The sequence below is a fragment of the Oncorhynchus mykiss genome, chromosome 6 (genome assembly GCF_013265735.2).
Source record: "Oncorhynchus mykiss isolate Arlee chromosome 6, USDA_OmykA_1.1, whole genome shotgun sequence".
NCBI classification, from domain to species: domain Eukaryota; kingdom Metazoa; phylum Chordata; class Actinopteri; order Salmoniformes; family Salmonidae; genus Oncorhynchus; species Oncorhynchus mykiss.
This window is the reverse complement of record NC_048570.1, coordinates 4,279,414-4,305,224: the sequence shown is the minus strand read 5'-3', so window position 1 is coordinate 4,305,224 and position 25,811 is coordinate 4,279,414. Positions and strand designations below refer to the sequence as shown.

At 49.0% G+C, this 25,811-nt stretch overlaps 1 protein-coding gene across 3 annotated transcripts in view; it reads right to left on the bottom strand.

Annotated features, from left to right (window-relative positions):
* The window catches only part of LOC110511702 (ras-GEF domain-containing family member 1B-A-like), a 182,495-nt gene that overhangs the window by 20,458 nt on the left and 136,226 nt on the right, over positions 1–25,811 (bottom strand). Inside the window, exons 1-6 of one of the 3 annotated variants that reach the window (XM_036979230.1) lie at positions 24,890–25,183; positions 13,956–14,129; positions 13,682–13,804; positions 13,332–13,469; positions 1,683–1,895; positions 1,165–1,239 (exon numbers count right to left, since the gene is read on the bottom strand). In XM_036979230.1, coding sequence (XP_036835125.1) covers positions 1,165–1,239; positions 1,683–1,895; positions 13,332–13,469; positions 13,682–13,804; positions 13,956–14,123 — 717 coding nt within the window. In that variant the 5' untranslated portion in view covers positions 14,124–14,129; positions 24,890–25,183. Of the gene's footprint in view, positions 1–1,164; positions 1,240–1,682; positions 1,896–13,331; positions 13,470–13,681; positions 13,805–13,955; positions 14,130–23,139; positions 23,483–24,889; positions 25,184–25,811 lie in introns of those variants that run through there. The other 2 variants (XM_036979231.1, XM_036979229.1) reach the window with 2 other exon arrangements.

Here is a 25,811-nt window from a genome sequence, read left to right as displayed (position 1 = left end):
TAGCAATATAAGGCAGGGTTCTACCTGCATTATCACAACACGGGGTTCTATCTGCATTATTGCACCACGGGGTTCTATCTGCATTATCACCCCCTGGGGTTCTATCTGCATGATCACACCACAGGGTTCTATCTGCATTATCACACCACAGGGGTTCTACCTGCATTATCGCACCACGGGTTTATATATCTGCATTATCACACCACAGGGTTCTACCTGCATCATCACCCCACAGGGTTCTATCTGCATTATCACACCACAGGGTTCTACCTGCATTATCACACCACAAGGTTATATATCTGCATTATCACACCACAGGATCCAGCTGCATTATCACACCACGGGGTTCTATCTGCATCATCCCACCACAGGGTTCTATCTGCATTATCACCCCACGGGGTTATATCTGCATCATCCCACCACGGGGTTCTATCTGCATTATCATCTCACGGGGATCTATCTGCATCGTCCCACCACAGGGTTTTAGCTGCATTATCGCCAGGTTTTACCTGCATTATCGCAGGGTTCTATCTGCATTATCACACCACGGGGTTCTGCCTGCATTATCACACCACAGGGTTATATATCTGCATTATCACACCACAGGGTTCTACCTGCATCATCACCCCACAGGGTCCAGCTGCATTATCACACCACAGGGTTCTATCTGCATCATCCCACCACGGGGTTCTACTTGCATTATCACCCCACAGGGTTCTATCTGCATCATCCCACCATGGGGTTTTATCTGCATTATCACGGGGTTCCAACTGCATTATCGCAGTGTTCTAACTGCATTATCACATGGTTATATCTGCCTTATCACACCACAGGGTTCTATCTGCCTTATCACACCACAGGGTTCTATCTGCCTTATCACACCATAGGGTTCTAACTGCATTACCGCAGGGTTCATCTGCCTTATCACACCACAGGGTTCTATCTGCCTTATCACACCACAGGGTTCTATCTGCCTTATCACACCACAGGGTTCTATTTGCCTTAGCACACCACAGGGTTCTATAGGCCTTATCACACCACCGGGTTTTACCTGCATTATCACAGGGTTCTATCTGCCTTATCACACCACAGGGTTCTAGCCAACTGTAGCCTGTTCCATAACATACCAGTGACCTATTGTGGATAAGCATGCAGACTCATTACCTTATCATTGTCCAGAAGGTCTTTCTTCTCAAAAGCCTGGATAAATTCCTCTGGTTCGATGTTGCTCAGTCTCTCCTGTAAAAAGGGGAAAAAGCAACTCGATAAATTCCATCTCTCTCTGAACGCGTTCAGTCAGGTTGATGACGTTAATAAATGTTTCGTCAATTTTTACATCTCCCTTGTAAATATTGAGCTGTTAGGATGCAGGGCTACAGCAGAACAAACACAACCGTTTTAATGTGCGGACAACAAACATAGCTGATGACAAGTAGCAATATGAACAGTGTCTCTCACCAGTTGACACGTGTCCACATACCTCTGGTCATGTAGTGTGTGTGAGTGAGTTGCTGTGTCTGTCTGTCTGTCTGTCTGTCTGTCTGTCTCTCAACAGTTCTATGTGAGTGAGTTGCTGTGTCTGTCTGTCTGTCTGTCTGTCTGTCTGTCTGTCTGTCTGTCTGTCTGTCTGTCTGTCTGTCTGTCTGTCTGTCTGTCTGTCTGTCTGTCTGTCTGTCTCTCACCAGTTCTATGTGAGTGAGTTGCTGGGCCATGGTGAAGGGGTCATTGCAGATGGACAGCATGTCCCTCTGGATGGCCTGAGGCTTGGCCTTGAGCACGGTCAGTCTGTCTGTAGCCGTAGCATTGATCTTGACCAGGGCTTCCTCGTACTGGCTCAGAGTAGTCAGCTTCCTGATTAGGACTTGAATCATCTGGTGAACCACCTTCCTGTACAGCTGGAGGGAGGGATGGAGGGAGAGAGATGGAGGGAGAGAGATCGAGAGAGAGATGGAGGGAGGGACGGAGGGAGAGGGATGGAGGGAGAGAGATGGAGGGAGAGAGAGGGATGGAGGGAGAGGAAGAGGGAGGAAGGGATGTAGGGAGAGAGATGGAGGGAGAGGGATGGAGGGAGAGGGATGAGGGAGAGGGAGGAAGGGAGAGGAGAGGGATGGAGGGAGAGAGATGGAGGGAGAGGAAGAGGGATGGAGGGAAGAAGGGATGGAGGGAGGGAGGGGGATGGAGAGAGGGAGAGGAAGAGGGAGGAAGGGATGGAGGGAGAGGAGAGGGATGGAGGGAGGGAGGAAGGGATGGAGGGAGGGAGAGGGATGGAGGAAGAGGGATGGAGGGAGAGGAAGAGGGAAGAAGGGATGGAGGGAGAGGAGAGGGAGAGAGATGGAGGGAGGGAGAAGAAGAGGGATGGAGGGAGAGGAAGAGGGACGGAGGGTGAGGAAGAGGGATGGAGGGTGAGGAAGAGGGATGAATAAAGAGGAAGGGAGAGGAGAGGGATGGAGGGAGAGGGATGGAGGGAGAGAGATGGAGGAAGAGGGAGGAAGGGATGGAGGGAGAGGAGAGGGATGAGGGAGAAAGATGGAGGGAGGGAGAAGAAGAGGGATGGAGGGAGAGGAAGAGGGACGGAGGGTGAGGAAGAGGGACGGAGGGTGAGGAAGAGGGATGAAAAAAGAGGAAGAGGGATGGAGGGAGGAAGACAGGAAGTCAGTTTCATTGAGTTCACAGGCATGTTATGCATTAAATATAGTAACTATATAGCTGGAAGGAGGAATGAAGGGAGTGGTGTGTGGAGAGACAATTCCCGGTCACGGCCCCTTTCCATCCCGCTGGTATGAGGTTCAAGAAAAGAGAAGGAGGCTTTCTGCGACCACATCCCGTCTCCCTCCACCTCCTGTCTGCCAATTCAAGCCAAGGGAAACTACAGTAGGTTCTGCAAACAAGTCTCAAGTTCAGTTCAGCAGCGGGCCAGGCCAGCGTGGGAAAGTAGCACTTTTCTCAAAAAAATACTTTCCTTCAAACTGTATGTGTCTTGTCGACCAAGAAATTCAACTAATCTGTCTCATCAAGCCAATCGCCACTCACCTTGTCAACTCAAGCCAATCATCACTCACCTTGTCAACTCATGTCAATCATCACTCACCTTGTCAACTCAAGTCAATCACCACTCACCTTGTCAACTCAAGTCAATCACCACTCACCTTGTCAACTCAAGCCAATCACCACTCACCTTGTCAACTCAAGCCAATCACCACTTAAACTGGAGGTATCACAGCCTTAAACAGCAATGTTGGGGGGGAGGGGTAACTGGTAACCTAGCAGTGGTGCTCCTCTCTCCAGTAACCTAGCAGTGCTCCTCTCTCTGGTAACCTAGCAGTGGTGCTCCTCTCTCCAGTAACCTAGCACTGGTGCTCCTCTCTCCAGTAACCTAGCAGTGCTCCTCTCTCTGGTAACCTAGCAGTGGTGCTCCTCTCTCCAGTAACCTAGCAGTGCCCCTCTCTCCAGTAACCTAGCAGTGCCCCTCCTCTCTCTGGTAACCTAGCACTGGTGCTCCTCTCTCTGGTAACCTAGCAGTGGTGCTCCTCTCTCTGGTAACCTAGCAGTGCCCCTCCTCTCTCTGGTAACCTAGCAGTGGTGCTCCTCTCTCTGGTAACCTAGCAGTGCCCCTCCTCTCTCTGGTAACCTAGCAGTGCCCCTCCTCTCTCTGGTAACCTAGCAGTGGTGCTCCTCTCTCTGGTAACCTAGCAGTGGTGCTCCTCTCTCTGGTAACCTAGCAGTGGTGCTCCTCTCTCTGGTAACCTAGCAGTGGTGCTCCTCTCTCTGGTAACCTAGCAGTGGTGCTCCTCTCTCCGGTAACCTAGCAGTGGTGCTCCTCTCTCTGGTAACCTAGCAGTGCCCCTCCTCTCTCTGGTAACCTAGCAGTGGTGCTCCTCTCTCCAGTAACCTAGCAGTGGTGCTCCTCTCTCCAGTAACCTAGCAGTGCTCCTCTCTCTGGTAACCTAGCAGTGCCCCTCCTCTCTCTGGTAACCTAGCAGTGGTGCTCCTCTCTCTGGTAACCTAGCAGTGCTCCTCTCTCTGGTAACCTAGCAGTGGTGCTCCTCTCTCCAGTAACCTAGCAGTGCTCCTCTCTCTGGTAACCTAGCAGTGGTGCTCCTCTCTCCGGTAACCTAGCAGTGCTTCTCTCTCTGGTAACCTAGCAGTGGTGCTCCTCTCTCTGGTAACCTAGCAGTGGTGCTCCTCTCTCTGGTAACCTAGCAGTGCCCCTCCTCTCTCTGGTAACCTAGCAGTGCCCCTCCTCTCTCCAGTAACCTAGCAGTGGTGCTCCTCTCTCTGGTAACCTAGCAGTGGTGCTCCTCTCTCCAGTAACCTAGCAGTGCTCCTCTCTCTGGTAACCTAGCAGTGGTGCTCCTCTCTCCAGTAACCTAGCAGTGCTCCTCTCTCTGGTAACCTAGCAGTGGTGCTCCTCTCTACAGTAACCTAGCAGTGCTTCTCTCTCTGGTAACCTAGCAGTGCTTCTCTCTCTGGTAACCTAGCAGTGGTGCTCCTCTCTCTGGTAACCTAGCAGTGGTGCTCCTCTCTCTGGTAACCTAGCAGTGCCCCTCCTCTCTCTGGTAACCTAGCAGTGCCCCTCCTCTCTCCAGTAACCTAGCAGTGGTGCTACTCTCTCTGGTAACCTAGCAGTGGTGCTCCTCTCTCTGGTAACCTAGCAGTGATGCTCCTCTCTCTGGTAACCTAGCAGTGCCCCTCCTCTCTCTGGTAACCTAGCAGTGCCCCTCCTCTCTCTGGTAACCTAGCAGTGCCCCTCCTCTCTCTGGTAACCTAGCAGTGCTTCTCTCTCTGGTAACCTAGCAGTGGTGCTCCTCTCTCTGGTAACCTAGCAGTGGTGCTCCTCTCTCTGGTAACCTAGCAGTGCCCCTCCTCTCTCTGGTAACCTAGCAGTGCCCCTCCTCTCTCTGGTAACCTAGCAGTGGTGCTCATCTCTGGTAACCTAGCAATGCCCCTCCTCTCTCTGGTAACCTAGCAGTGCCCCTCCTCTCTCCGGTAACCTAGCAGTGCCCCTCCTCTCTCTGGTAACCTAGCAGTGCCCCTCCTCTCTCCGGTAACCTAGCAGTGCCCCTCCTCTCTCTGGTAACCTAGCAGTGCCCCTCCTCTCTCTGGTAACCTAGCAGTGCCCCTCCTCTCTCTGGTAACCTAGCAGTGCCCCTCCTCTCTACAGTAACCTAGCAGTGCCCCTCTCTCCAGTAACCTAGCAGTGCCCCTCCTCTCTCTGGTAACCTAGCAGTGCCCCTCCTCTATCTGGTAACCTAGCAGTGCCCCTCCTCTCTCTGGTAACCTAGCAGTGGTGCTCCTCTCTCCAGTAACCTAGCAGTGCCCCTCTCTCCAGTAACCTAGCAGTGCCCCTCCTCTCTCTGGTAACCTAGCACTGGTGCTCCTCTCTCTGGTAACCTAGCAGTGGTGCTCCTCTCTCTGGTAACCTAGCAGTGCCCCTCCTCTCTCTGGTAACCTAGCAGTGGTGCTCCTCTCTCTGGTAACCTAGCAGTGCCCCTCCTCTCTCTGGTAACCTAGCAGTGCCCCTCCTCTCTCTGGTAACCTAGCAGTGGTGCTCCTCTCTCTGGTAACCTAGCAGTGGTGCTCCTCTCTCTGGTAACCTAGCAGTGGTGCTCCTCTCTCTGGTAACCTAGCAGTGGTGCTCCTCTCTGGTAACCTAGCAGTGGTGCTCCTCTCTCCGGTAACCTAGCAGTGGTGCTCCTCTCTCTGGTAACCTAGCAGTGCCCCTCCTCTCTCTGGTAACCTAGCAGTGGTGCTCCTCTCTCCAGTAACCTAGCAGTGGTGCTCCTCTCTCCAGTAACCTAGCAGTGCTCCTCTCTCTGGTAACCTAGCAGTGCCCCTCCTCTCTCTGGTAACCTAGCAGTGGTGCTCCTCTCTCTGGTAACCTAGCAGTGCTCCTCTCTCTGGTAACCTAGCAGTGGTGCTCCTCTCTCCAGTAACCTAGCAGTGCTCCTCTCTCTGGTAACCTAGCAGTGGTGCTCCTCTCTCCGGTAACCTAGCAGTGCTTCTCTCTCTGGTAACCTAGCAGTGGTGCTCCTCTCTCTGGTAACCTAGCAGTGGTGCTCCTCTCTCTGGTAACCTAGCAGTGCCCCTCCTCTCTCTGGTAACCTAGCAGTGCCCCTCCTCTCTCCAGTAACCTAGCAGTGGTGCTCCTCTCTCTGGTAACCTAGCAGTGGTGCTCCTCTCTCCAGTAACCTAGCAGTGCTCCTCTCTCTGGTAACCTAGCAGTGGTGCTCCTCTCTCCAGTAACCTAGCAGTGCTCCTCTCTCTGGTAACCTAGCAGTGGTGCTCCTCTCTACAGTAACCTAGCAGTGCTTCTCTCTCTGGTAACCTAGCAGTGCTTCTCTCTCTGGTAACCTAGCAGTGGTGCTCCTCTCTCTGGTAACCTAGCAGTGGTGCTCCTCTCTCTGGTAACCTAGCAGTGCCCCTCCTCTCTCTGGTAACCTAGCAGTGCCCCTCCTCTCTCCAGTAACCTAGCAGTGGTGCTACTCTCTCTGGTAACCTAGCAGTGGTGCTCCTCTCTCTGGTAACCTAGCAGTGATGCTCCTCTCTCTGGTAACCTAGCAGTGCCCCTCCTCTCTCTGGTAACCTAGCAGTGCCCCTCCTCTCTCTGGTAACCTAGCAGTGCCCCTCCTCTCTCTGGTAACCTAGCAGTGCTTCTCTCTCTGGTAACCTAGCAGTGGTGCTCCTCTCTCTGGTAACCTAGCAGTGGTGCTCCTCTCTCTGGTAACCTAGCAGTGCCCCTCCTCTCTCTGGTAACCTAGCAGTGCCCCTCCTCTCTCTGGTAACCTAGCAGTGGTGCTCATCTCTGGTAACCTAGCAATGCCCCTCCTCTCTCTGGTAACCTAGCAGTGCCCCTCCTCTCTCCGGTAACCTAGCAGTGCCCCTCCTCTCTCTGGTAACCTAGCAGTGCCCCTCCTCTCTCCGGTAACCTAGCAGTGCCCCTCCTCTCTCTGGTAACCTAGCAGTGCCCCTCCTCTCTCTGGTAACCTAGCAGTGCCCCTCCTCTCTCTGGTAACCTAGCAGTGCCCCTCCTCTCTACAGTAACCTAGCAGTGCCCCTCTCTCCAGTAACCTAGCAGTGCCCCTCCTCTCTCTGGTAACCTAGCAGTGCCCCTCCTCTCTCTGGTAACCTAGCAGTGCCCCTCCTCTCTCTGGTAACCTAGCAGTGCCCCTCCTCTCTCTGGTAACCTAGCAGTGCTTCTCTCTCTGGTAACCTAGCAGTGGTGCCCCTCTCTCCAGTAACCTAGCAGTGCCCCTCCTCTCTCTGGTAACCTAGCAGTGCCCCTCCTCTCTCCGGTAACCTAGCAGTGCCCCTCCTCTCTACAGTAACCTAGCAGTGCCCCTCTCTCCAGTAACCTAGCAGTGCCCCTCCTCTCTCTGGTAACCTAGCAGTGCCCCTCCTCTCTCTGGTAACCTAGCAGTGCCCCTCTCTCCAGTAACCTAGCAGTGCCCCTCCTCTCTATGGTAACCTAGCAGTGGTGCTCCTCTCTCCAGTAACCTAGCAGTGGTGCTCCTCTCTCTGGTAACCTAGCAGTGCCCCTCCTCTCTCCGGTAACCTAGCAGTGCCCCTCCTCTCTCTGGTAACCTAGCAGTGCCCCTCCACTCTCTGGTAACCTAGCAGTGCCCCTCCTCTCTCTGGTAACCTAGCAGTGGTGCTCCTCTCTCCGGTAACCTAGCAGTGCCCCTCCTCTCTCTGGTAACCTAGCACTGGTGCTCCTCTCTCTGGTAACCTAGCAGTGCCCCTCCTCTCTCCGGTAACCTAGCAGTGCCCCTCCTCTCTCTGGTAACCTAGCAGTGGTGCTCCTCTCTCCAGTAACCTAGCAGTGCCCCTCCTCTCTCTGGTAACCTAGCAGTGGTGCTCCTCTCTCTGGTAACCTAGCAGTGCCCCTCCTCTCTCCGGTAACCTAGCAGTGCCCCTCCACTCTCTGGTAACCTAGCAGTGGTGCTCCTCTCTCCAGTAACCTAGCAGTGCCCCTCCTCTCTCTGGTAACCTAGCAGTGGTGCTCCTCTCTCCGGTAACCTAGCAGTGCCCCTCCTCTCTCTGGTAACCTAGCAGTGCCCCTCCTCTCTCTGGTAACCTAGCAGTGCCCCTCCTCTCTCTGGTAACCTAGCAGTGCCCCTCCTCTCTCTGGTAACCTAGCAGTGCCCCTCCACTCTCTGGTAACCTAGCAGTGGTGCTCCTCTCTCTGGTAACCTAGCAGTGCCCCTCCTCTCTCTGGTAACCTAGCAGTGCCCCTCCTCTCTCTGGTAACCTAGCAGTGCCCCTCTCTCCAGTAACCTAGCAGTGCCCCTCCTCTCTCTGGTAACCTAGCAGTGCCCCTCCTCTCTCTGGTAACCTAGCAGTGCCCCTCTCTCCAGTAACCTAGAAGTGGTGCTCCTCTCTCTGGTAACCTAGCAGTGGTGCTCCTCTCTCCGGTAACCTAGCAGTGGTGCTCCTCTCTCTGGTAACCTAGCAGTGCCCCTCCTCTCTCTGGTAACCTAGCAGTGCCCCTCCTCTCTCTGGTAACCTAGCAGTGCCCCTCCTCTCTCTGGTAACCTAGCAGTGCCCCTCCTCTCTCTGGTAACCTAGCAGTGCCCCTCTCTCCAGTAACCTAGCAGTGGTGCTCCTCTCTCTGGTAACCTAGCAGTGGTGCTCCTCTCTCTGGTAACCTAGCAGTGGTGCTCCTCTCTCTGGTAACCTAGCAGTGGTGCTCCTCTCTCCAGTAACCTAGCAGTGGTGCTCCTCTCTCCAGTAACCTAGCGGTGGTGCTCCTCTCTCTGGTAACCTAGCAGTGCTTCTCTCTCTGGTAACCTAGCAGTGGTGCTCCTCTCTCTGGTAACCTAGCAGTGCTTCTCTCTCTGGTAACCTAGCAGTGGTGCTCCTCTCTCCGGTAACCTAGCAGTGCTTCTCTCTCTGGTAACCTAGCAGTGGTGCTCCTCTCTCTGGTAACCTAGCAGTGGTGCTCCTCTCTCTGGTAACCTAGCAGTGGTGCTCCTCTCTCTGGTAACCTAGCAGTGCTCCTCTCTCCGGTAACCTAGCAGTGCCTCTCCTCTCTCCGGTAACCTAGTAATCTAATAATAATAATAAAACAATTAGTAGAACTCTGACCTCAGCAATCGGGCATTAAGTACAACTGTAAACTAGATAAACTTGGAGGACTTTACTGTTATATATGTACACAACATCTTGGGACTTTCACCATCCATCAAAAAGGTGTTATTAGTTGCACTCAATAAATATCTTACTTCATTATATATTATATGTATCCTACTTCATTATTCAATGTTTTCAATTAGTTTCACTGCATTAGGGAGAGCGTACACAGACCCTTCGGCTTCACAGCCTTCTTCAATGTGTAGGTACAATTTTCTTTTCATTCAAAACAGCATTTGTAAACAACTACAGATGAGCAGCAGGTGCTTCTAAGTACAGTTGGACAATGCAGGACTAACCTGATCCTAGATCTGATGCTGTTCTCTTGCTCTGGTCACGACAATGATGATAGGAATTGGCCAAGACAGCACAAACAGATCTGGGATCAGGCTAGTGGTCGAGCAAGACACCAGAGAGACGTCTCAGGCCGGGGGCACTTCAAAGCATCCTGCCATCTGGTGAGTCTTCTGTCCTCCACAGACATGGGGGTTAAGGAAAGGGGGCTCTGTCTGGCTATAATTAGAAACTATTCCTGGAGATACCGGGCTGACATTTCCACGCAGCGGGAGCTACTTGGTGGGGGCTAAGCCTTCTTCTATGCCTCCGCCACCCTCAACTCTGGTATCTGAGAAGGGAACAGACGGTCAGGCAGGCCGACAATCACCCCACCCCCCCCCCCCCCTCTCTTCTTTTTCCTGGCTTTGTAACATCACTTCCTGGTGAGGACCACCTGACCAGTGCCAGAAGGTTCTCTTTGTTATGGAATCAGACAGCTTAGCTCAGAGAGAGAGAGTGACAGAGCGAGAGAGAGAGAGAGAGAGAGAGAGAGAGACTGACAGACAGACAGAGAGAGAGAGACAGAGAGAGAGAGACAGAGAGAGACAGAGAGAGAGAGACAGAGAGAGAGAGACTGACAGACAGACAGAGAGAGAGAGACAGAGAGAGAGAGACTGACAGACAGAGAGAGACAGAGAGAGACAGAGAGAGAGAGAGAGAGAGAGAGACTGACAGACAGAGAGAGACAGAGAGAGAGAGAGAGAGAGAGAGAGAGAGAGACTGACAGACAGAGAGAGAGAGACAGAGAGAGAGAGACTGACAGACAGAGAGAGACAGAGAGAGAGAGAGAGAGAGAGAGAGAGAGAGAGACTGACAGACAGAGAGAGACAGAGAGAGAGAGAGAGACTGACAGACAGAGAGAGACAGAGAGAGAGAGAGAGAGAGACTGACAGACAGAGAGAGAGAGAGAGAGAGAGAGAGAGAGAGACTGACAGACAGAGAGAGAGAGAGAGAGCGAGAGAGAGAGAGAGGAGGACTGAAGTGCACTTAGAGCAGGAATGCACTCACTCCTGTTGCCATCACGATGTTTATGTGTCTAGTGTCTGAAAACACCCATAATATAGACGGGTTGGTTGTTTAGCAACATGCGCAATTAAGGGGCAAAACAGACTTGGTAAGCTTAGATTGTTGACAACATCCCAAACTACATTTAAACATAAACAAACATAAATACATTTGCAAAATGAGCACTTGTTGTCACTCAAATACATCGTTACAGTTGTTGGTTAGCTAGCTAGCGAATTTGAGCCATATTAGCATAGACAAGACATCAGTCAAAACACCCCAGAAATTGGTATCAAGAACGAGATTTTAAAAAAAACGAGCCACTTACAATTCACTACATGGCAGCTTCTCGTCACGGTAGCTATCAGGTCGTCTACAATCGCAGCAACACATGGACGTCTGCCCCTCTGAAGCGCGCGCACATGGTTCGTAACGCAGTCAGCTAAACCCCCGGCTATATGTCTCCTGAAACTCTTCAGTGATTTTATTCTAACTATGTGGAATTTAAACGGTTTACATGGTGCAGTACAGCATAGCTACCAAACTTCTATCGGAGGTTTTACTGAACAGAGCCAAGTGCAGGAATATCATACCCTCCATAACATGCTAACCTCCACAGTTTTTTTTAATGGTGAGAGGTCAGCGTGTCGTAGCCATCTATTTACCACCACAAACCCATGCAGGCACTAAGACCGCACTCAACCAGCTGTATAAGGCCATGAGAACATTAGGGATGGAACTAGAACATTAGGGATATAACTTCAGGGATAGAACATTAGGGATAGAACATTGGGGATAGAACATCAGGGATAGAACATTAGGGATAGAACATCTGGGATAGAACATTAGGGATAGAACTTCAGGGATAGAATATTAGGGATAGAACTTCAGGGATAGAATATTAGGGATAGAACATCAGGGATAGAACATTAGGGATAGAACATTGGGGATAGAACATCAGGGATAGAACATTAGGGATAGAACATTAGGGATAGAACTGGAACATTAGGGATGGAACTAGAACATTAAGGATAGAACATTAGGGATATAAAACTGGGGACAGAACTAGAACATTGGGGACAGGGATAGAACATTAGGGATATAAAACTGGGGACAGAACTAGAACATTGGGGACAGGGATAGAACATTAGGGATATCAAACTGGGGACGGAAGTGGAACATTGGGGACAGAACCTTGGGAGCCAGGCATGTAACCACTGTAAACCTGTGAATAGGTGTTGGAAGGGAACAGATTTTGCCTGCCAAGGCTACAGGAAGTACCCAGTGTTCCAGTCCCGTCCCCAATGGTGAAAAACCATCCATCTTAACGCAGAGCTACAGGTCCATTATGAAAAAGAGACAAAAAGAGATGGCTTAGCTAAGTAAATGAAGCAGGGACACGTTGATCTGGGTTAGCAGTATCAGCTAAAGTTATCACCCTCTCTTTGGTTCTTACACAGCTATAATTCATCATCAAGTTTATTTTTTTAAATCAACGGCAACAGCAGTAGCCGAGGAACTAAATGTGCTGTGGTGCAGTTTGGGGTTCCATTTTTACATCCATTTAAAGGAGAGAATAACAAGAGAAGTACAAGCATTTCATAGGAAGTCATCCCTCAAAGTAAACCATGAAAACAGCAAACCAAGGTGATGTTCCAAATGGCACCCTATTCCCTACATAGTGCACTACTATAGATCAGGACCCAATGGCACCCTATTCCCTACATAGTGCACTACTATAGACCTGGACCCAATGGCACCCTATTCCATATATAGTGCACCACTTTTGACCAGAGCCCTATGGGGTCCATTTGGGATGCTGACCAAAGCAAACCAGTACTAAGCTAGTGACATACAAGTCAGCAGTAGTGGAACAATTCAACTGCAACCTAAGGAGAAGCAGGGCCACAGACAAGCTGCTGAACAATAGCAATTTTCTTTTGATTTGGCCAGGCAAAAAAAATATTTAAAAACTGCTTTGTGGCTCGAGCAAACTTTCCCCACTAACCAACCCCCTGAAACCTCTAGCCCAGCAAATGCCTTGCTCCAACATGCCCTCTCAAATATACCCAGTAACCGCTGATCCAAGGGAAACAAGAAGATAACTGTTTTCCTAAATGATTGTTATTTTTATTTTTTCCCCCTCATCCCTGCATTCTCTTCGTTTCAACTTCACAGCCAAGACAGGTCTGGTGGCATCGGATGATGGGGTAACTTTACATCCAAGACAGGTCTGGTGGCATCGGATGATGGGGTAACTTCACAGCCAAGACAGGTCAGGTGGCATCGGATGATGGGGTAACTTTACATCCAAGACAGGTCTGGTGGCATCGGATGATGGGGTAACTTTACAGCCAAGACAGGTCAGGTGGCATCGGATGATGGGGTAACTTTACAGCCAAGACAAGTCTGGTGGCATCGGATGATGGGGTAACTTTACAGCCAAGACAGGTCTGGTGGCATCGGATGACGGGGTAACTTTACAGCCAAGACAGGTCTGGTGGCATCGGATGACGGGGTAACTTTACAGCCAAGACAGGTCTGGTGGCATCGGATGACGGGGTAACTTTACAGCCAAGACAGGTCTGGTGGCATCGGATGATGGGGTAACTTTACAGCCAAGACAGGTCAGGTGGCATCGGATGATGGGGTAACTTTACAGCCAAGACAGGTCTGGTGGCATCGGATGATGGGGTAACGTTACAGCCAAGACAGGTCTGGTGGCATCGGATGACAGACTAACTTGTGAGTGTGTCTTTGTTATTTATGAATCTTATGTACTCCTGTGTCTTAAATACTCCTGGCTGCACAATGAATTTCCCTTCAGTGACAAAGCTTGAATGAATTTGACTGTGACTGACCTCGTCCCCTGAGGACAGGCGTTGGGTCAGCTCCTTCAAGCTCCTCATCATCCTCTCGTCTCTGAAGTCGTAGGAGAAAGTCTCCGTCCACTCCTGAAGCAGCTGGAGGATCTTGGGAGCCAACTTCCTGATCCTCATCTGAAAAATATATATATATATATATATTGTTGCAGGTCTATCTTCAAGAAGTATATAGTATAACGGATAAATATTACTGTGTACCATTCTAGTATAACGGATAAATATTACTGTGTACCATTCTAGTATAACGGATAAATATTAGTGTGTACCATTCTAGTATAATATTCTACAGTATAACCTTATTGAGTATAATAGAGGTATAGAGTTACCTTGTCTGCCTGAGGGTCACTCAGTCTCTGCTGTTCCATACACAAGTGACAGACTTTGGACATGAGCTCGTAGGGGTGAATGAACAGACGAGAGGAGAGCAGGAAGGTGAAGATGTATGTCCTCTGTGGAGAGGAAGATGGGAAGAAACAGATAAGTAAATAACAGAGGAATAGGGGGGGAGTTTCTCCACTTGTGGAAAGTTAAATATGAAAGAAAGATATAAACAGAGAGAGAGAGAGAAAGATGGAAACGGCGAGAGAGACAGACACTCACGTCAGGGTAGTAGTCCATGCTGGGGACAAGGTGGTGGATGAGGGCCTCAAGCGAGCCGGACACCAGGGTGTTGTCATGGTAATACAGTCCCTCTTCCTTGGTCTGGTTCTGGTTCTGGTTGTAACCACTGGAGACCAGCATGCCTGTCAGCGGTGACGTCTGAGGCATATTGTCCTGCAGAGAGGAAAGGTTTGTTTAGTTTCATCCAGAAAGAGAGAGAGAGAGAGAGAGAGAGAGAGAGAGACAGAGAGAGAGCGAGAGACAGAGAGAGCGAGAGAGACAGAGAGAGCGAGAGAGAGAGCGAGAGAGACAGAGACAGAGTGAGAGAGAGAGCGAGAGAGAGAGAGAGACAGAGACAGAGAGAGAGAGAGAGAGAGAGAGATGGAGAGGGAGAGAGAGAGAGAGAGAGAGAGAGAGACAGAGAGAGAGACAGAGAGAGAGAGAGAGAGAGAGATATAGAGAGAGATATAGAGAGAGATATATAGAGAGAGACAGAGAGAGACAGAGAGAGAGACAGAGAGAGACAGAGAGAGAGACAGAGAGAGACAGAGAGAGAGACAGAGAGAGAGACAGAGAGAGACAGAGAGAGAGAGATATAGAGAGAGATATATAGAGAGAGAGATATATAGAGCGAGAGAGAGAGAGACAGAGACAGAGAGAGACAGAAGTTAGGAGAGTAAAAATAGAAGTCTCAGTACAATAGACTGACCGAAGAAGACTTGTTGTTATTCTGATATTTCAGAGAGACACAGAAGTGGAAAACAATGGAATAAAATAACAGCTATATTCTCCAACCCAAACAGACTAACCCGAGGTTTGTTTACAAAACGGATGGTTAGGGCCTCAGCCAGGAGGGGTGTGTGTGTGTGTGTGTGTGCGTGTGCATGCGTGCGTGCGTGCGCACGCATGGCAAAATTCTCTCACACGCTGTGTATTGAGTATGCACCCGTGAGTGTGTGGGCAGAGTTCCAACTGAACCTCTTGACTGCCTGATTGAAACACGCACAGAGAGAGAGATTTGTGACCTGTTGCCACGAGAAAAGGGCAACCAGTGAAGAACAAACACCATTGTAAATACAATACAATACAAACTTCTGTATGTGTAATGTTTACTGTTAATTTTTATTGTTTTTCACTTTATATATTCACTTTATATATTATCTACCTCACTTGCTTTGGCAATGTTAACACATGTTTCCCATGCCAATAAAGCCCTTGAATTGAATTGAATTGAATTGAATTGACAGACAGAGAGAGACAGAGAGAGAGAGACAGACAGGGAGAAAGAGAGAGAGACAGACGGGAAGAGACAGACAGACAGACAGACAGACAGACAGACAGACAGAGAAACAGGGAGAGAGAGAGACAGGGAGAGAGAGAGACAGGGAGAGAGAGAGACAGGGAGATAGAGGGACAGGGAGAGAGAGAGGGACAGGGAGAGAGAGACAGACAGGGAGAGAGAGAGACAGGCAGGGAGAGAGAGAGAGGCAGACAGGGGGAGAGAGAGAGAGAGACAGAGAGAGAGACAGAGAGAGAGACAGGGAGAGAGAGAGAGAGACAGGGAGAGAGAGAGAGAGACAGGGAGAGAGAGAGAGACAGACAGGGGGAGAGAGAGAGAGACAGAGAGAGAGACAGAGAGAGAGACAGGGGGAGAGAGAGACAGAGAGACAGAGAGCCCCAACTGAACCACCAGGCAGACTGCGGTAGTGGAATGCCAACACACACTCATCCTTCTCTCGCACTGGGGGCTCCATCGCAAATACCAGCCAGGCAGACTCCTGGAGTCTCCTCAAAAGCCTTCTCCTTGAGGCCATGGGGCTCCACACAATGGGGTCTTTGATTGGACCGGCACGGGGCACAACCAGACCCCCAGGTCCCCACCTGACAATAGGCCGACCCATGGCCGTCTGCCCTATAGAGCTCGCCAGCTTGTAGTCCTAAAACCCAGTTACCTCTGGTTCGTTCAGCCATTCCTACAGGGAATAGGAATAGGGCTCTGGAATAAAACACTGAAAATAATGTCAGGTTTAGAAGATCTTATAGGTTGTGTTCTATGAGTTAATAATTTGTATTTATTTAACTAGGCAAGTAAGTTAAGAACAAATTCTTATTTACAATGACGGCCTAGGAACAGTGCCTTGTTCAGGAGGCAGAACGATAACACTTTTTACCTTGTCAGCTCGGGGATTTAAACCAGCAACCTTTTGTTTACTGGCCCAGCGCGCTAACCACTAGGCTACCTGCCTCTCCCCCTAACCACTAGGCTGCCTGCCTCTCCCCTCTAACCACTAGGCTGCCTGCCTCTCCCCCTAACCACTAGGCTACCTGCCTCTCCCTCTAACCACTAGGCTACCTGTCTCTCCCTCTAACCACTAGGCTACCTGCCTCTAACCACTAGGCTACCTGCCTCTAACCACTAGGCTGGCTGCCTCTAACCACTAGGCTACCTGCCTCTAACCACTAGGTTACCTGCCTCTACTCTAACCACTAGGCTACCTGCCTCTAACCACTAGGCTACCTGCCTCTAACCACTAGGCTGCCTGCCTCTACCCACTAGGCTACCTGCCTCTAACCACTAGGCTGCCTGTCTCTAACCACTAGGCTACCTGCCTCTAACCACTAGGCTGCCTGCCTCTACCCACTAGGCTACCTACTCTAAATACTAGGCTACCTACTCTAACCACTAGGCTACCTGCCTCTAACCACTAGGCTACCTGCCTCTAACCACTAGGCTACCTGCCTCTAACCACTAGGCTACCTGCCACCTCTACACTCTAACCACTAGGCTGCCTGCCTCTAACCACTAGGCTACCTGCCTCTAACCACTAGGCTACCTGCCTCTAACCACTAGGCTACCTGCCTCTAACCACTAGGCTACCTGCCACCTCTACACTCTAACCACTAGGCTACCTACTCTAACCACTAGGCTACCTGCCTCTAACCACTAGGCTACCTGCCACCTCTACACTCTAACCACTAGGCTACCTGCCACCTCTACACTCTAACCACTAGGCTACCTGCCACCTCTACACTCTAACCACTAGGCTACCTACTCTAACCACTAGGCTACCTGCCTCTAACCACTAGGCTACCTGCCACCTCTACACTCTAACCACTAGGCTACCTGCCACCTCTACACTCTAACCACTAGGCTACCTGCCACCTCTACACCCCAACCACTAGGCTACCTGCCTCTAACCACTAGACTACCTGCCACCTCTACACTCTAACCACTAGGCTACCTGCCACCTCTACACTCTAACCACTAGGCTACCTGCCACCTTTACACTCTAACCACTAGGCTACCTGCCACCTCTACACTCTAACCACTAGGCTACCTGCCTCCTCTACACTCTAACCACTAGGCTACCTGCCACCTCTACACTCTAGCCACTAAGCTACCTGCCTCCTCTACACTCTAACCACTAGACTACCTGCCTCCTCTACACTCTAACCACTAGGCTACCTGCCTCCTCTACACTCTAACCACTAGACTACCTGCCTCCTCTACACTCTAACCACTAGGCTACCTGCCTCCTCTACACTCTAACCACTAGGCTACCCTGCCTCCTCTACACTCTAACCACTAGGCTACCTGCCGCCTCTACACTCTAACCACTAGGCTACCCTGCCTCCTCTACACTCTAACCACTAGGCTACCCTGCCACCTCTACACTCTAACCACTAGGCTACCTGCCTCCTCTACACTCTAACCACTAGGCTACCCTGCCGCCTCTACACTCTAACCACTAGGCTACCCTGCCTCCTCTACACTCTAACCACTAGGCTACCCTGCCTCCTCTACACTCTAACCACTAGGCTACCTGCCTCCTCTACACTCTAACCACTAGGCTACCCTGCCGCCTCTACACTCTAACCACTAGGCTACCCTGCCTCCTCTACACTCTAACCACTAGGCTACCCTGCCTCCTCTACACTCTAACCACTAGGCTACCCTGCCGCCTCTACACTCTAACCACTAGGCTACCCTGCCGCCTCTACACTGTAACCACTAGGCTACCCTGCCACCTCTACACTCTAATCACTAGGCTACCCTGCCGCCTCTACACTCTAACCACTAGGCTACCCTGCCGCCTCTACACTCTAACCACTAGGCTACCCTGCCGCCTCTACACTCTAACCACTAGGCTACCTACTGCCTCTACACTCTAACCACTAGGCTACCCTGCCGCCTCTACACTCTAACCACTAGGCTACCTACTGCCTCTACACTCTAACCACTAGGCTACCCTGCCGCCTCTACACTCTAACCACTAGGCTACCCTGCCGCCTCTACACTCTAACCACTAGGCTACCCTGCCTCCTCTACACTCTAACCACTAGGCTACCCTGCCGCCTCTACACTCTAACCACTAGGCTACCCTGCCGCCTCTACACTGTAACCACTAGGCTACCCTGCCTCCTCTACACTCTAACCACTAGGCTACCTACTGCCTCCTCTACACTCTAACCACTAGGCTACCCTGCCTCCTCTACACTCTAACCACTAGGCTACCTGCCTCCTCTACACTCTAACCACTAGGCTACCCTGCCTCCTCTACACTCTAACCACTAGGCTACCTACTGCCTCCTCTACACTCTAACCACTAGGCTACCCTGCCTCCTCTACACTCTAACCACTAGGCTACCCTGCCTCCTCTACACTCTAACCACTAGGCTACCTACTGCCTCTACACTCTAACCACTAGGCTACCCTGCCGCCTCTACACTCTAACCACTAGGCTACCTACTGCCTCTACACTCTAACCACTAGGCTACCCTGCCGCCTCTACACTCTAACCACTAGGCTACCCTGCCGCCTCTACACTCTAACCACTAGGCTACCCTGCCTCCTCTACACTCTAACCACTAGGCTACCCTGCCGCCTCTACACTCTAACCACTAGGCTACCCTGCCGCCTCTACACTGTAACCACTAGGCTACCCTGCCTCCTCTACACTCTAACCACTAGGCTACCTACTGCCTCCTCTACACTCTAACCACTAGGCTACCCTGCCGCCTCTACACTCTAACCACTAGGCTACCCTGCCGCCTCTACACTGTAACCACTAGGCTACCCTGCCGCCTCTACACTCTAACCACTAGGCTACCCTGCCGCCTCTACACTCTAACCACTAGGCTACCTACTGCCTCTACACTCTAACCACTAGGCTACCCTGCCGCCTCTACACTCTAACCACTAGGCCATTCATCACCTTTACGTTTTGTTCTATGAGATAATATCAGTCAGTTAACATGATCTTTATGAATTATAAAGCCTTTATGTACTTTTAAAAAAAATATATATATATATATATATTATTATTACATAAATTCTTCAAAATTCACAAAAAGTGACTGGTGAAGATGATGTCACAGAACAAAACTTATCAGATCTCCTCGTTGACCTTGTTTTCTGACTTTGTCCAACAAACCTCCATCAATTCTCCCCATAGGCTTTGGCCAACAAACCATGTCAGAGTTAGTGCCTACAAAAAGACGCCGTTCCCTCTATTCAGGAAGTTTATTTATGTCGTCCCACTGCACGAGTGCCAGGGAAGGAGAGGGGTGTGTGATGGGTGTGTCGTAGACACACACACGCGCGCACGCACACACACACAGCTCCCTCATCCGTACACACACACACACGCATGCACACACACGCACGCACGCATGCACGCACACACACACACAACTCCCTCATCCGTACACACACGCACAACTCCCTCATCCGTACACGCACACACACAACTCCCTCATCCGTACACGCACACACACAACTCCCTCATCCGTACACACACACACATCCCATCTCCTTGAGTGAGAACACACCACAGTGATTTACATCAGAATGGAGAGAGTAGCATCTGTTGCACCATGTGTCTCTCTGGCGGTAAGATGGAGATCATGAGACTATACGAGCCAACGTGTCAACGCCTCCGCTGAAACAAAGGCCTAACTTTAGCACTGCTGCTGTTTGGATTGGTTAAGCCTTGCCACTTGGTATGTGTGTGTGTGTGGTAGAGCAAAGCAAGCATGAACAAAAGGAACAGATTGACACCAGATATATACGGACGGCTGGTTTTAGATAGTAACTTCGCTGGCTGTGTGTTTAAAAAAAAAAATACAAAAAACACAACGATCATTGACTAAATTAATAAATAATACAACAACAGAATGAGTTAACACATTTACTACATGTTGACATCTTTATTTAACCAGGCAAATCCAAACTAATTCCTACGCATGAGTTAACACATTTACTACATGTTGACATCTTTATTTAACCAGGCAAATCCAAACTAATTCCTACGCACAAACGACTGTCTGGTTTATAAATAGCAGTACGGTAATATCCATGACTTAAAAATAACCACGTGTTTCCTATCCAATGTTTACACCAAGTCATTCCTTGGCACTACCCTCCGCCCAGTCATTACGACGACATGAGTCAAGATGTCGTGTGGCAAGTCTTAAAGAACTAGGGTACTTTCTCGCCACACGGAAACAACCGATTCAATTTAATTTAGTAATTATTTTCATTGACGGCCTAGGAACAGTGGGTTAACTGCCTTGTTCAGGGGCAGAACGACAGATTTGTACCTTGGCAGCTCGGGGGTTTGAACTGGCAACCTTCCGGTTACTAGTCCAACGCTCTAACCACTAGGCTACCCTGCCACCTCTACACTCTATCCACTAGGCTACCCTGCCTCCTCTACACTCTAACCACTAGGCTACCCTGCCTCGTCTACACTCTAACCACTAGGCTACCCTGCCACCTCTACACTCTAACCACTAGGCTACCTGCCTCCTCTACACTCTAACCACTAGGCTACCCTGCCGCCCCTACACTCTAACCACTAGGCTACCCTGCCTCCTCTACACTCTAACCACTAGGCTACCCTGCCTCCTCTACACTCTAACCACTAGGCTACCCTGCCTACTCTACACTCTAACCACTAGGCTACACTGCCTCCTCTACACTCTAACCACTAGGCTACCCTGCCTCCTCTACACTCTAACCACTAGGCTACCCTGCCTCCTCTACACTCTAACCACTAGGCTACCCTGCCCCCTCTACACTCTAACCACTAGGCTACCCTGCCTCCTCTACACTCTAACCACTAGGCTACACTGCCTCCTCTACACTCTAACCACTAGGCTACCCTGCCCCCTCTACACTCTAACCACTAGGCTACCCTGCCTCCTCTACACTCTAACCACTAGGCTACCTGCCTCCTCTACACTCTAACCACTAGGCTACCCTGCCTCCTCTACACTCTAACCACTAGGCTACCCTGCCCCCTCTACACTCTAACCACTAGGCTACCCTGCCTCCTCTACACTCTAAGCACTAGGCTACCTGCCTCCTCTACACTCTAACCACTAGGCTACCTGCCTCCTCTACACTCTAACCACTAGGCTACCTGCCTCCTCTACACTCTAACCACTAGGCTACCTGCCTCCTCTACACTCTAACCACTAGGCTACCTGCCTCCTCTACACTCTAACCACTAGGCTACCCTGCCTCCTCTACACTCTAACCACTAGGCTACCCTGCCTCCTCTACACTCTAACCACTAGGCTACCCTGCCGCCCCTCCACTCTAACCACTAGGCTACCCTGCCGCCCCAATCCTTGTCATAGGCCATGATATGGAAGTAAAAGGGTAGTGACATGTTTTAGGTAGTGATTAGTGACACATGACAAAAAAATAAAATGTATACAGTTTACTATACAATTCTGTATAATAATATACTAAACACTGTAGAATCCCTCAATCATGTGTAGTACTTAATATAGAATGTACTAGTAGTACTAGTATTCACTACTACAGAAATGTCCCCGATAACACCACAGTCTGCGAAAACATTTTAACTATAGTGAATACTACCCTGCACATTCTCATCTCCTATATACCTATCTATCTATCTACCTCACTATCTACCTATCTATCCCACTACCTACCTACCTCACTACCTACCTACCTCACTACCTACCTATCTATCCCACTACCTACCTACCTAACTACCTACCTCACTACCTACCCATCTACCTCACTACCTACCTACCTATCTACCTACCTCACTACCTACCTACCTACCTCACTACCTCACTACCTACTTTCCTACCTCACTACCTACCTCACTACCTCCCTACCTACCTACCTCCCTACCTTCCTACCTCACTACCTACCTACCTCACTACCTACCTATCTATCCCACTACCTACCTACCTCACTACCTACCTCACTACCTACCTCACTACCTATCTATCGCACTACCTACCTATCTATCCCACTACCTACCTACCTCACTACCTACCTCACTACCTACCTCACTACCTACAGGTCATGGAAAATGTGCTCTCTTTGTATTTCTCCAGTAGGTATCCTGAAGGAAAAAGACCTCACTTCTATGTAAAAGATGATAGAACAAAAGCTACAGTAATTACTGCAGTATACACTACTATTTTTTTTACTCAAGTATTGATACAATAGTAAATTGTAAATACTACAGTATTCACTGTAGTGTTTTTTTTTTTTTTTTTTTGCAGACTTCAGTCACTGACGGTGAGACCATCAGTTATCCTGGGCTGCAAAACAGTACACAGGAAATCCTATTCCCACGCCTCAGGCCTGGGTGGAGTCATGCAGGGAGAGAGAGGTTTGGCCCTACACAGAGAGTACACCGCGGCAGAATATCTGACCTCTGTGACTGACCCAAAATTAATAAAAGCGTTGACTATGAACAGACTCAGTGAGCATAGGCTTGCTATTGAGAGGCAGCTGAAGGCAGACCTGGCTCTCAAGAGAAGACAGGCTATGTGCAACACTGTCCGCAAAATGAGGTGGGAACTGAGCTGCACTTCCTAACAACCTGCCAAATGTATGACCATATTAATGCATCCCAATTCGGCTAGCCAAACCGCACATCCCCTTTTAAAAAAACGAGAAAAAAAGTGGAAATAATATTTTGTATTATAAGACGCCATAGCCAGTATACACTTCCTCAACGTAGTCTAAATTAATCCAAGATTACTCAAGAAATCTGTCATTCATTTTTTACGTTTTTGCCAAAAGAGATCTTAGTTACCTCTAACTAAGATGTTTGGTGCAGTGTTCTTCAATAATAATAAAAAATGTGGATTAAAACCAGTCTCTCGTTGAACGACAAAGACTTACTTGTAGAATCCCTACTGTTGACCAATCACCGATAAAAAGGGACGTAGTTTGCCTCCATAAAGAAAAATGCTGTGTCCCCGAACAGTGAAAATCACCCGAAGTCCAACATGAAGAAAAACGTCACAAAATGTCGTCATAATATATGCAAACGCCTTTAGAGACACATTCCCCCTCAGATTATTACACAGAGACACAAAGAACACGAAAACAAATCCAATGTTGATTAACTCCCGTATCAGCCGAAATACCAGCGTGCCATCACAACAGCAAGATTTGTGAAATGGGCAACCGGTGAATTTTAATTTATGGGCTTTATTGGCATGGGAAAACCAATATGTTTATATTGCCAAAGCAAGTGAAATAGATCATAAACATTAAACAGTAAACGTTATGCTTACAAAAGTTCCCAGAATAATAAAAAATACATTTCAAGAAAGTGAAGAACAAACACCGTTGTAAAGTCCTTGGAAATGAAAGAGAGGAGAAGATATTCAACACCGTATATAGACATAATGAACATTTTGAAATGTCTTTATTTTTCTGAGAACTTTTGTAAGCGTAACGTTCACTGTTTCATGTTTATGATCCATTTCACTTGCTTTGGCAATAATAAACATATATGTTTTCCCATGCCAATAAAGCCCATACATTAAAATTGAAATTGAGAGAGCGAAGCGAGATGAGGGGGAGAGAATAGGGACGAGAAGGAGATTCTTGGAGGAGCCTAAAATAAACAGCCCCCCCCCCACCGCCCTCCTCTGTCCTTAGTTAAACAATCTGAAGCATGAAGAATGTCACTCACCTACAGCATTAAGAAATAGAATCGGAGATTAAGAACTAGATATCGTTGGTTCACCGGCTGAAGTCTGGGCTGAGGGCTAAAGGAAACCTATCTAGGGGCTATCTATCTATATAGATTATTTATTTTATTTTACTAAACCTTGTAGTTAAGCAAAGGCCATGGAAGGGACCCTGATGAGGAGGTAAATAAACACAAACCACCTAGGTAGTAATGTAAACGATATCATGTTAGAAAACAGGTCCCGTTATAAAATACATTCTGCGCGTTAGTGAGGAAAACACTCTTAAATACAGCAACAATACCATCAACCTGTTTCCGCATAGCCAGTCATTGCAGTAGACAGAAGAAGTGAATGTTGTGTGTTTTAGTCAAATCATACTAGCATAGCATACAACCTACCTAGGTCCCATGGGTTGACCAGTGGCTCCCAACAAGGGATCCTAGGACCCCTGGGGGTACTTAAGTCTACCCACAGGGGTAATTGAGAAAACTCAAGAGACCCTAGGTTTACTAGAAAAATGCACAAGAGGGGGTACTTCATGGGTACTCTGGGCAGAGGGAAAGAAATCAGTTGGTGGTACACTGAAAACCACTGGGTTTGACAACGATTTGTTTTTATGTTCATTTATTAGGCTACAAATCTATTCCGTACATTCATCAAAGCACAGAGAATGAATCCAAATAAACCCCTATAGCGCTTGAATCTCAACAAAACTCACAAGTCAGACGCAGTAAAAAAAAACTACGCAAAATACATCCCCCCCAGAAGCAGCAACCTACACAGTAGACTGCACACATCGCCGTCCTCTCAGAGCGCACAGAACACCTAGGCATACTGTGATAGTCATTCAATACGGGGCGAAATTATTCTCAAACTAAACTCTAAAGCAAATGGATAAAATCCCAATATTTACACCAAAGTAGACAATAAAAAGGAAAATATCTCACCTCAGAATAAGTAACTGCAGAATCCTTAATATATCTTTCCCACTAGAATAAAGCGAGCACTTTCTCCAATGAAACCTGTGAGCTTCTACTGATATTCAGACGCAGGTCTCCTCTGTCCTTACATTCAGCATATTCTCTTGCAGATCACGAGTAGAAGGAACGTGTGTTCACGGTTTTCACAAGGCTTGACGGAGTTCTTGGTATAACACACAATCATCCACAGTCATATTGCAGCGAGACTGCGCAGCGGAGATCCTCACTCCAAACGTGTTGACTTGTTTGAGCTGGAGAAACCGGGAAAGTCGACTAATGACTTGACGATACCGCAGGCCAGCCAATCAGAGACGAGAACGAGCTTGGGGGACTCGCTCACTTGTCAATGACCATGTTCGTTTTGCATAGCCCTGTGCCCCGGGGGTGAGGAGTGTGTACATTTTAGACCTTTCCATTGGTCCTCAAGTGAACTCTTACTCACCCGGGGCAATGGTCCATGCAAAACGAGCGCTCTTTTGCAATTTTACGCATCATGATATGCGATAATAAATGAGAAAATCCTTGAACACACGCATGTCATTACCGTTGTAGGGATCCAATAATAAACTGTCGTGAATGGTGTCTCAAAGCAATGTTTTCTGGGGACTAAACAGTTGTGACATTCATTCATTGTTGAAATAATTTTATGTGAAAATTGTTGAAACAAGCACCCGTAGGCCTATACGCAAAATATAGTTTAGTGTCATTTATCCAAACATGAATAACGAAGCATTTTAGGCACTTTTGTGTGTCCTAGCCTATGGGATTTGCAGATGTCATGACAGGCTGTTTAATACCCATGGGTTATTACTACCGTGCAGACATTTTGGTAAACGTATTAAAAATAGAAAACAGAAGCACCTTATTTACATAAGTATTCAGACCCTTT